The 12,115-nt window shown below is 38.4% G+C and overlaps 1 protein-coding gene across 1 annotated transcript in view; it reads right to left on the bottom strand.

Annotated features, from left to right (window-relative positions):
- Positions 1 to 12,115, bottom strand: part of LOC102694672 (leucine-rich repeat-containing protein 49) — a 109,494-nt gene that overhangs the window by 51,938 nt on the left and 45,441 nt on the right. Inside the window, exon 10 of the mRNA XM_015343365.2 lies at positions 10,806 to 10,953. Coding sequence (XP_015198851.2) covers positions 10,806 to 10,953 — 148 coding nt within the window. The remainder of the gene's footprint in view (positions 1 to 10,805; positions 10,954 to 12,115) is intronic.

Genomic DNA, 12,115 nt, shown 5'->3' on the forward strand with positions numbered 1-12,115 from the left:
GGGAAAAATAGTGACATTAAACACCAAATTCATTGGGAAAAAACAGATCAATCTACAGACAGAGAGTATGTGTTATAGTCCCTCCACTGTGAATTTACACTCCACCCATCTGGGAGATGTCTCCAGATATACAGTAACAGTACTTGACTGCTCTTCTATTCTCTCTGTAATCTCATTCTCAAACAATGTAAGAAACTTTTCCTATGCTCTGCAACACTGTTGTACTGAATGTTTTGTTGGTGATGTTTGTTTGTGTTGTATTGTTGTGTTGGACTCTTCCATGAATCAAATGTCCTCCAAGGGATAATACAGCTTTAACTCAATTTAAATGAAATACAGGAGGTGTATTTGTTATTCTTTTCATTAACAAACTTAAAATCATACTTCATGAGCTGAAATTACATGATAACAACTAGGAAAGTAAAGTTAATTAAGAAACAAACAATTTCCGACCAGTGTGCACGTATGGATCACACTGAAAAGGCTAACAGAGGCCCAAATGTACTAGCACTGAGTTACACAAGACCTGGAGCTACAATTGACATGAGGCACTGTGGGAATATTAACTCCAGCTTGAAACAAGGCTCACCACCACGGGGACAGAGACAGGGTTGGGGTTAGAATTGAGAATAGGGATAACACTGGGGTTAGGGCTACCTGGACTGTAGAAGAGGAGGCCCAGAAAATGTTCTGGTTGGAAGTGGTAAGTTTTATCACTCCAGAAGATGACATGGTATATAAATCAGCTGGAAGGAAATGGACATTGGCATTGGAGTGCCAAGATAAATGTGGCAAATTCAGTTATTACTCTGAGGGATGCAGAAACATTATGGTTTGTTGGCAGCTGAAACATTGTAAAAGTGGATTGCAAAACTGGATTGCCACTAAAATGCCAGTGCCGCCAGTGCACTAAAAGTAGTGCTGCCAGCTGTAACTAATGAAAGGTTACTGAAAACATATTAATGTAGCAAGAAATATAGTCCTAGATGTAAAAATCAGGATCACGTCTTCAAAAAATCCAACATGGTTACATATTTTTTTCAAATGATATGTTCCTGATTGCAGTGGTTTTGGCTGAGGTCTAAGCACATTGAAAATATTAAACAATAAAGTACAGATGAGAACAGGCCCTTTGGCCAGCGGTGTTTGTTTAGTTGCTTAGCAGTCCATTGACCCCGGGGCCTCGTCACACTGTGCAACGGGTCCCAGTGAGTCCGTGTTCTCAGCACTGCAGCGCCGCTCGGTTTCCATTATTCTTCTTGGCTTTAGCCTTGGAGTTTGAAGGTAATAACTCCTTTCCTGAGGTTTCAGAGGAACCTAACCTTTGGTATTAAACATAACATGTTTTGGACCTGATTTAAAGAACTGACTTGTCTTATTATTATTAATCAGAAATACAGTACATTTCAGTACACAGTCAAAACAATTGTTTTCCATATTATGGAGTAAACCTAAAACATTTGCATGCAGCTCAAATACAAAATAAGCAAATCAGTAATCATATAGTTCACATTAAATCTGATTTTTTTAAATATGAACAGTTGAATTCAGTAAAAAAGTCAAGTAAAATAAAAAAGCAGAAGCCATTATTAAAGAGAATCAATAAGCAAACCAGAAACAGGGCACTAACTAAATAACCAGAACAAACATTTTAGTTAGGCTGTATCACCCCTTCTCACCATCACATAAAATACATATCAGGAGACCCACAAAAACTTTTGTTTATATTTTTAAAAATATGGATCTTTGTACAAAGTCAGCACTCTGAAAAGAATTAAGGAATAATTGCAAGTTTACACTTTTGTGGTCCTGAACTTTTTTGCTCACATTTGGATATCACTGATCTCCATGGGAGCTCTAAGATAAGGAATAGTATCGCTCTCATCTGAAATAAAAGTACTGGATGAAAAATTATAAAAACTCAAATTAATTAAGTGTTTGACAGCATCTTTCAGGATTTCCTGTCTGTAAGAGTAATTCCTTCCAAAAGCTCCATAAGCACACTAACTCTGCCATGGAAGAGGCAAACCCTTTGAATGTGAAAGGAATTTACACAACAGTGAATGTCAGGTGACGCAGGTGACACAGAGACCCAGAGAAGCAGAAATCCTTTCGGTATACACTCTTTTGCACCAAGAAAAAAATGATCTTGTTCTCACTAGACAGATGTCAAATGAAGTTCAGCAGATAAAGAGGGAGGTGGTGCTTCTATTAAAGCAAACACAGTGAGAACTTAAAATTAATTATACTGAGGAAGGAGGAAAGAAGAGGCTCTTCAGCGCTTTCCACAGCCAAACTAAACACAAAAAACCCTTGCCTTACGTTTGAAAGGGAATCTTCTAATCTGAAGAAAAACAGATGATCTTGCCACGGTTATTAAATACTGTGACGTGAATGTGTGCCTGTAAAAAGCTATGTACCTCAAGACCCTGACTCCCCCCAGAATCACTCCCATACAAACCAGTGAAAACACCTGGGCATGGAAAGGTTTATTCAAACCCATCTTTTTAATGAGAACACAACATGGAATCAAATTTTATTTTTCATTTTTATTTCTGTTACAGTTTAAGTGAAGTTGCCATGGAGAAAATATGGAATGGGAAGCACAGAAATGAAAGCAACCTGATAGAATGTGTCTTTCAGTTAAAGGTCTGATATTGTACTTTTAATCATGTCAGTCTAATTACTAAAAAAAACATACTTACAAAGTGTAATTTAACTTATAACTAGGATCCTGTAAGGACCTACAAATGTTTTTCCTTAATTCATCATTAACATAACTGTTTTTTGGCCAAGATGTCAAATTAATTGGCAGGGTGACCATAATGTCGTTGGTGTTTAACACCTGAACCAAGACATGTGTTACTAGAATGAAGAGTGCACACACTAGAGACACACATATTTCTCTGGTACAGCTGGGAGCCACTCCGTTCACTGCTGTAGATGTTTTCCTAGCTTTGAGAGAAAATGACTGACACATCTCTGGGAGCTTAAGTAAAAAGGAAAGAATTTAAGGTAAGTGCCAAAATCTGTTGATTCTTGAATGTATTTAGCAGGGCCCTGTGTGAAGCCTCACTTAATCCACTAATAATCTTGAATGGGCAGGAATCTATTTGTATTCAACATCAACAGGTCAGGACACACCGTGCAGCACGAAGTGCTGTCACTCTGACCTCTGTATTTTAAACAAATAAAGTGACTTAATATAAATCCAAAATACTGTAACTTACAACTGTTAACTTAAAAAACTTTAAAAAAGTCATGTGAGGCTTTTTACATTGAAGCAATGAAAAAAGACACACATCAGTTATTTATTGGGTGGTCTAACACAACTCCATACTGCAGTGAGGAACACTGCAGTGATTTGGGGGGAAAAAGGGGGTCAGGATCATTCACACTTCACAGTATCACATACACACTCACATAGAGGAAGGGTACAGGAAAGGTATGGGAGTGTTTAACATGAATTTGGAAAAAAAAACAGACTCCCTGTCACAGATTATTACCATCAAAGTAATAATAATCATGTTTAATAATTAATATTATGTAGAATTATTTTATTTTATTGTGATGAAATTGCATTTTCTGGAGGAAATTATAGAAAGGTACGATGGTATTAAAGTTTGCATTAAAGCATCTTGTACTACAGCTAAGGTGTATCTTCCACCCTTCATTTATATAGCTTAACTTCTGAAAAATATTAAACAAATATGGTCCAGCATTAAGGTTTCACCATGAGTCAAACATAATCTTATCATTTGAGCTTAAGACTCCCTTAAAAGTACTGATAATTCAATTAACATTAACATCAAAGCAAAAACCCACTCTACTCTAACTCCTGTGAATAAGTGATGTTAAGAATGGATTCTGTGATAAAACATGTCGCATCTCCCTTTCTGCTTTAGCTTTCTGAAATCTCTTCTGCTCTGAAATTAAATTTATCCTGGCAAATGAAAGTTCATAGCCTGCAGCTCTTCATTAAAATACATGAGTCACTGCTTACACAGGAGACTTCATAGGGAGGTCCTGAGAACTTGAAAAAGAACAGCCTCACAGACCAAAGCAGCAGTACCCCAACTACTTCAATTGTCAGGAAAGCTCAGACTTTATGCCAATCACATTCTCCTTCTATAAACCTGAAAATTGTGACTTTGCAGCAAGATTGTTAACTGAATGTTTTTTTCTCGATTACGTAAAACATATAATACAAATGACAATCTCACTGTTGGCACTTCCCAGAGTGAGACTGAATATTTGATGAAGTAGAGCCAAGTTAGCTGCACAGAAACCTAGCAGAAATAAGTGGATGAGACAAAGCTGGAGTTTTCTGGTCTAAACACAAAGCGTTACTGGCGTCTGGCACAAACCCTACGCAGCACACCCAGTCAACATCATCACAACTCTCACCATTGTGGTGGCAGCAGGGACTGGCCTCCAGGCCAGAAGGATGGAGCAATAAGACAAATATTGGAGGAAAACCTTCCTCCATCTACTAATGTCATAAACCTGTACCAAACATTCACCTTTTGGCAGGAACATGTCGCAAAGCACAGGGCCAAAGCTACAATGGAGTTTCTTAAGAATAAGAAAGTCTATGTCCTTGAGGGACCCAGTATAAGTCCTGATGTGAATTCTATCAAAATCTGTGGAAAGACTTGAAAATTGCTGTCTGTTAGTGATCCCAAAGCAACTTGAGAGATCTTGAGCAAATCAGCCAGGGGGAATGGGTTACAATTGCACCAGGCCGGTGTGCAAAGGGCAGACTTACCCAAAAACACCTGCGGCAGTAACTGCTGCCAAGAGTGTTTCCACCAAGTATTGAGTTCAGGGTCAGAATACTCACGCAGTCAACATGCACAAGCTTTTTCTTTTTAGATTTTGCTGACATTTAGTGCAACTTATCTTAGCCTTAGAAGTCTTCAGTTTAAGCAATCAGGTTTTAAATTATGTATTAACATGTTAAGGCAATTTCTCAAACTGGGACACCATAGGAAGAGTTAGAATACTTTTGCGAGGCAGTGTATGTTATAGCTAATATACAGTAGTTCTAGCATACAGGAGAAGGGTGTCTTCCCAACCACACATAATGTGTACTGCCCACACACAATACTGACGAACAGAGGCAAAACACTCAAGCAGGTACTGTAGCTGCGTCAGCATGCGTAGGCTGCAAAGGAACAAGTAAAGGTTTATTCCATGCTGAAAGGAAAATAAAAGAGACACAACATTTTAGCTGTGAAGCCTTTTTTTCTAAGGGAGAGAGTTAAACCCAACAGTTGTGTCTCTTTTCTTTTCAGGAATAAATCTTTACTTAGTCCTTCAGAATCAAAAAATGCTTGCTACAGTACACACAAGAACAAAGGCTAAAGAGAACTATGGCAATGAGGACTGCATTCCTCAGTTTACCTCATTCGGACTCCTGGCTTATTAAACAACTCTGCTTGCTTGAGAAAGACCATCACCCCCTCCATCCGAATAACCGACACTGCTCTGACACCAATCTCATAAGTGTAACAGTATATCAGGCCTCCCTTCAGCAGGGTGAGTCATGCTTTTCGGTCACAGTGCTTAGGATACATTTCTGGTCAGAGACTAGTGTAGCAGCTGGAATAGCAGACAGGTGGAAATAATTATTTCCACGATGAGTTAAGTACACTAAAGTTGCCTTTTCCTAATATGATGGCTAACAAGACGGTTAATATTCATTGTGAAGGAAATGGTCCATGTGACATGAAAAGCTGATTTATGAAGGAAAGGTGAGAATTCCTGGAATCCTGCAAACAGAGCCATTATTACAAAGCACAGGTGTTTTAGATATATTTGATATCACATTTCTCCTTCCCCTTTGCCTTGTCTTAAAAGCATAAAGCTATTTTCAGAGCAATGGGGATTTTCAAAATGTTATATCAGAAACTCAGACTTGACAACATAACAGCTCATATCTTGAAGGTATTAGTAACATTTATCTTTACCCCTCAATATCTTCCATCTACAGTCATTCCCCAAACTCTGCCTCATGTGGCCCATCTCAAGCAATCTCAGGTATTCTCGAGAACACAGGGATTGTGAAGATCATTACCCAGCCAATGCTTCAAATGGCCAAAAAGCAGTTTGCTTTGACTACCATAATATATACAGTATAATGAATTAATTAATTTCATTGACATACTGTACACCTCTGTACATCAGATTGGACATATCCATTAGTGGAACTGTATTACATCATTGACTGTTTTTAAAGAGACTCTCAATTCAGCACAACTACAGTATATGTTGAAATTATTTCCTCTGACAGCTTGTGCAACCAGACCCCAATCTCTGCTTTAACACACAGTGATGGTCTTCCATTCAAATAGCATTCTCAAATTGCAGCATGCAGATTCATACTAGTTCTTTCTTAATAACACATTAAAGTGTATAAAATATAAATTAGTCATCTATCTTCTGCCATTTTAAGGTTTGTGAATCGATGCCGAGGAGCGTTTGTAGCTTGTTTTTCAACTCACAGTGTGTTGCACACGTATACATTCATGTGTGATTTGTACTAGGCTGGAGTTATGAGTATAGATCTGACTTACTGCACTAAGAACGTGACAAAGTTTCAGTATGAATACTGTGAATGTGCAGCTCAGCCAGGAGATGTAGATCAACTGCTCATTCATGAATGTAAAATACATACCAGTGCAATCTACCTCACAAGGGAGGTAGACTGCACAAGGATGTAGCAGACAACACCGAATTTTTAATTGAACAATTTAAATAATGCTGTTTTTATTTTGGCTTTGTATAAATGTTATATTTTCTTGTTTACAAAATGCTTCATCAAGTGTGAATATGTCAACACTAGAAACGTACATACTCAGCAGTTTCTTGAACAAAGCCAGGCCATGGGCTTCCAAAACAGATGTCCAATCCAGTTGTGTAAAGGAGTTCCTCCAGAGTGTCAAAAGGATATACACATATTTTCCATTTGTGTCTCCTGGTTCATGTTTCACTGTTGATTCAGAAAGATTCCTTTGGGTTGACTTTGTGGATTTGTTTGTAAGCTCTTGAATAAGGTCTCTGTTAGACCAAAAATATTTACTTCTTTTAGTCTGTAAGTATGAAATGAGGTTTATTTAAACCTGGGAATGTATGCGGCCAATCCTCTCTGTACCGATTCCAGATCAGAAATGCCTTTCTGTTACGTGGTGAGCAAAACCGAAATGAGGTTTGGGACTGAGAGTAGGTGGCCGATGTTTATCCAAAGTCGGTATCAAGCTGACTTTCTGCTTTTGCTCTCTAAGTGTTTTTGTGAGTTCTTTTAACTTGCCAACAACATCATGAGCAAGTTGTGCCTATTGACCTTCCCTCATATGTAATGACCCTTATATTCATGTTTTTAAACAGTATTACTTTGTATATCTATCTGACAGACAACATCCCACTTTGTGTTTCAATCTATACTTAAGCTCATACACCCAGACTAATGAAATACATACTGTACACACTTCTCTTCTGAGCGGTAAAAACAAACAAGAAGCATCAGAGACCCAGGGCCTGGACTGACTAACCGTGAGTGAGCATGAGTTCAAGTATTCCCTTCTTTCTATACATGCATGTGCACAAACTGGAAAAAAGCTGAGATCCACCAACACAGAAATCCGAGGAGGAACGTTCAATCACTCACGCACACTCTGCACTATGCAATCATTTCCTTATGTCTGAAATACGGCACAGTAATAAAACATCTTTATTGTCACTAGGCCAAAGATCAATATGTAATGTATAAAATATCCCCCATTCTTTTATATTTGAGGTATTCTCACAAACATTTCTTCGATGATTTACTAAATACCAATGCCATTACCAGAATAAAGGAAGCAATAAGATAACTTTTACATTTTGTGTTGGAATCTACTTTAAACATATTAGTATTACAGAATTTGAACAACTCTCTCTGAGAACACAGGAAAATATAATATCCAGAGGATTCTGCTGGAACAGGCACAATGAACTGTGGCTATAACACTGCCAAACTGAGGCTAAAATGGTCATTTGACTGGTAAAAACAGGGGCATCTGAAAATGTCGAACAAAGGAATAAAGGGTGGAAACAGGTAGGGATCAGGAAGAACAAGAAGTACAAAAGTAAAAATAAACTGTTTTGCCATAAGGTGAACCTCCCCTTACAATCATCAGAGTTATGAGAAACTAAGAGCTGTACAAAATCACACACCTTCAAGGAGCTGTCATTCGCCTGAGAGTAGCGGCTGGGGCACATTACATATGCTGCAGCACCGGTTATTTCTGCATGACTTTTTAGGGTTCAGTTGCAAAACACAAGTGTACATAGAGGCAACCGAGTTAAATGATATAATTTCTCTATCACATCTTGAACAAACTGAGAATGACATCTCAGTAAATTATTTCTCGGTTCTAGAATTTCGAGTTCCCAGGGAGCAGAGAACCCCCTCAGTCCACAGAGGATCGTGCCTCAGAGTTGTCTACGCCCCGGCAGGAGACGGACGCTCCAAGCCCAGACCCCACACCCTGCGCTCCGCTCTAGACGTGCTCTCCACTGTACCCGCTGCAGTATCAATACTCCTCCCTGACCGCGGCCCGATGTCTGCCCGGCTTGTACTGCTAAGGACTACACTGAGCCCTCTGTCGCACAGTCCCACTTCGCAGCAAACAAATTTTGCATTCATTGTACCTCATTTTCTTGCCAATGCTTTCTTGGACTGCAATTTCAAACAGCAAAGTGTCTCTATTTTGTGTCTCCATTTTTGGTCCCGTGGTAAGAGAGCCACCTACTGGTCCACAAACATCCCATGAGCAATCATGTTTTCCTGTACAAATTTTCCCAACCCAGTACTGTCCAGACACGTGCAAAGCTTCTGAGAACTGACAAGAACGGGCTATAAGATGATACAGCAGATGGCAATGTTTTCGTAATGTAAGCAACATCATTCAGTATTCCTGGCACAATGCACACCATGTGAATTAGTCTTCTATTAAATTCAATAGGTTAATTGTTCTATGTTTTATGTTTTTCAGATCTTGTTTCTGAATTGTATTGGTAAGAATGCAAACATAAACTGAACAGCATTTTTTTAACTTCTTTAAAAGAAGGAAATGGCTAGCAAATTAAATAGAATCAGTAATTTATTGTAGACTAGTGCTGACACATTGCTGTGAAATGTACGCAGATTGGCATCTAGCATTGGCTAGATTTTCAGTGCATGCAGCATAGAATGCAACGTTACAGGGAAAATGAATAAAGCAACAATTCGCAGATGTTAGCAATGTCCAGTTTGCAGCCACAATCCTCAGATTACTGCACAGCTAGTTTCTGACCCATAAGTGAGACAAGCATTGCTAGACCCATTTTAAAATTCCCATCTGCATTGTTCATGCATATAATATAAAAATGTCAATAGCATAATTGATAGCCATTAGGCCTCCTAGCCATAATTCACGCCATGCGCACAGCTGCTATCCCTAATATGTTTATAATAACAACTGTAGTTTGTGTGTCTTTTATGGCTGGATGACAAACATAAGCTGTATCCTTTAGTTTACTGTTTATTACAAACAGATAACAGAGTTCCTCCACTGCTTTATTTGTGGTTGTAGGGAAAGTATTTAGGAAACATGCTTTGAAATATTATTTGCTCAAAAAAGCCAGATGACTGGTAAAATCACAGATTTTGAAGAATGCTAAGGAAGCCAAGACCTTTAAAGCACCTACATCCTTCATGTACTCACGTCATGCGACTGTCACAATCAATAGCAAAGCATATTCCAACAGACTAAAACAGGATCAAGTGTCAGCATGATGAAAGCAGCATTTCCAGAGCCAAGCACAGACAGTCTGTTTGACACAGTGCCTTTGCATCTCTTTGTAAAACTGGGCCTTTCCTGGAACATTAGCAAAAAGTTTGTGGAGCTCATTGTACTCAGGCTACATTTGAAATGAGGTGTATTAAAGGCTCTGACACTCAAAAATTCAATTTGCACCAGAAAAAATTGGGTTTATCAATTGTAACTCCTGCAAGAAGGAACCACTGTGAACAACCAAACCCACAATCCAGTGAAAGGAGCAAAATGGAGAAAAACTTATTGAAATGTTACTCATTTAATCTAAATAAGTAGGAAACAAAACCACAGATATAGGCTTAATAAATAACTTCACATAATCATGTTGTCTTATTTAAAAAACACAGAATTAGATATTAAAGTATTTCATTAGAATCAATTTATACTGTACAGCACATCTTTGCTTTCTTATATAATACTCTTGTTGATCTGTGTCTAATTCATGATCATGATTTAGATTTAGATCTCTACAGACTATGTAACAGTTTTTTAACAGACCTACAGTATGAAACAAACACAGATTTCAATCTGCTTTTAATTTGTTCACTCTGATATCATGCTAATGGTAATGGTAAATATGATGACATTTACTGTCCCTTTTCATCTCGATTTTTCCGGAATATCGCAGAATTGTACTGGTCTTGGCTCATATATCATAAAGTCCATAACTCAACGTCTGTGTGGTTGTTGTTCCTTTCTTCTGGACATTAGCTATAAATAATGGCACTTAACATCTTTTAAGGAACATACAGGTATTAGGTTAATATTTAACAATTTGCTAACATTTCCCCTTATTGGAGTGACCCTTATTCTAGTCTCTTCAACAACAAACAGATCTCTTTTGCGGCAGTTTTTACACTACATCAGATGGGTTCTGGCAACTTAAGCATGTGCCCCTCCGGTCATTGACTTTTACACACACTCACACATACTGTAGGTGCTTACTGTGATTCGCTTCATGTCCAGCTGCCTCAGTTGAACCATGTAGCGCAGGGCAGTTTGCTTGTACCATGTCTCCTGGGCTACAGGGTTTCCATCCAGTGTGACCTCAGACAAGGAGCGGCTGTCTCCAAGGCAAGTAAGATCATCGAAACTAACAAAAAACAAGAAAGAAATAAGAAATGTACATAAACAGGCAACAAGAAAAGGCAGAGAACCTGTTTGCAAAATCCACATTTTTCTCTTACTGTATATCTCACTTATTGCAAATACCATTACATACTTCCTACACTGTTTTCTTGTTTATTCCATCCATGCATTTTCTAACCATTTATTCCAATTCAGGGTTGTGAGGGAGCCAGAGTCTATACCAGGCAGCAGCAGTGGCAGGCACAAGGCAGGACACACCCTGGATAGGATGCCAGTCCATCACAGGGCAGACACACACACTCACATCAGGGCCAATCTTCCAAGAAGCCAATTAACCTGCCAGCATGTTTTTGGACTGTGGTAGGAAACCGGAAACTCTTGGAGAAAACCCACACAAAAACTAGGAAGAACATACAGTACAAACTCTGTGCAGATAGCCCCCGAGATCCAGACTCAAACCCCATTGCACTACTCTGCCTATTTTCTTGTTTATAATTAAAATAAATAGAAGTCTTTGTCTGAGCTTTGTTTTTCCAGGAAGTCCCATAAACATCAAAACATTATTTTTTAGAGAAGGTCTAGAAGGCAGGAGAGGAGCATAAACGTTTACTTATACTGTTTTTAGATCTGAAAATGACAGCAGTTTATTACACCTGACATTGTAAAACCCCACTGCCTAACACACAGCTATAACATGTATAATTCCTTCTGAGAAGGAGACAGAGCACAGATTGCATGCTAGTTGCCTTAGCAGAAGAGACCTAAGGTCCAGCTTCTGCATGCTAACAAGTTCAGCTGTCTGACCGCAGTCACACTAAATACCTATTGAAGTACCACAGCTACTCAATATTACCGACAGCTACTGTCTGAGCCACTGTCTAGTTGCTGCTATAATTCTTAGTTATAAATTATCCTAGAATTGAACTTAGTGGTTCCTTAAATGAACATAATGAAATGAAATCTCCTAAAATGCATTATTATACATAGTTTATTGTCCACTACTGTGGAAATTTGTCTTTGGTTTCTCCCATAAACATAGAAAACACACAAAACATGCAAGTCACATAAAATCACATCATGTACATGAAATCACAAAAACAGTGTGTACCACATAAATAAATGGAGAAATAAACAGGTAGTGGTGAGACTACCTTAACAAACATTCA

Source organism: Lepisosteus oculatus, chromosome 5, assembly GCF_040954835.1.
Source record: "Lepisosteus oculatus isolate fLepOcu1 chromosome 5, fLepOcu1.hap2, whole genome shotgun sequence".
NCBI classification, from domain to species: Eukaryota; Metazoa; Chordata; class Actinopteri; order Semionotiformes; family Lepisosteidae; genus Lepisosteus; species Lepisosteus oculatus.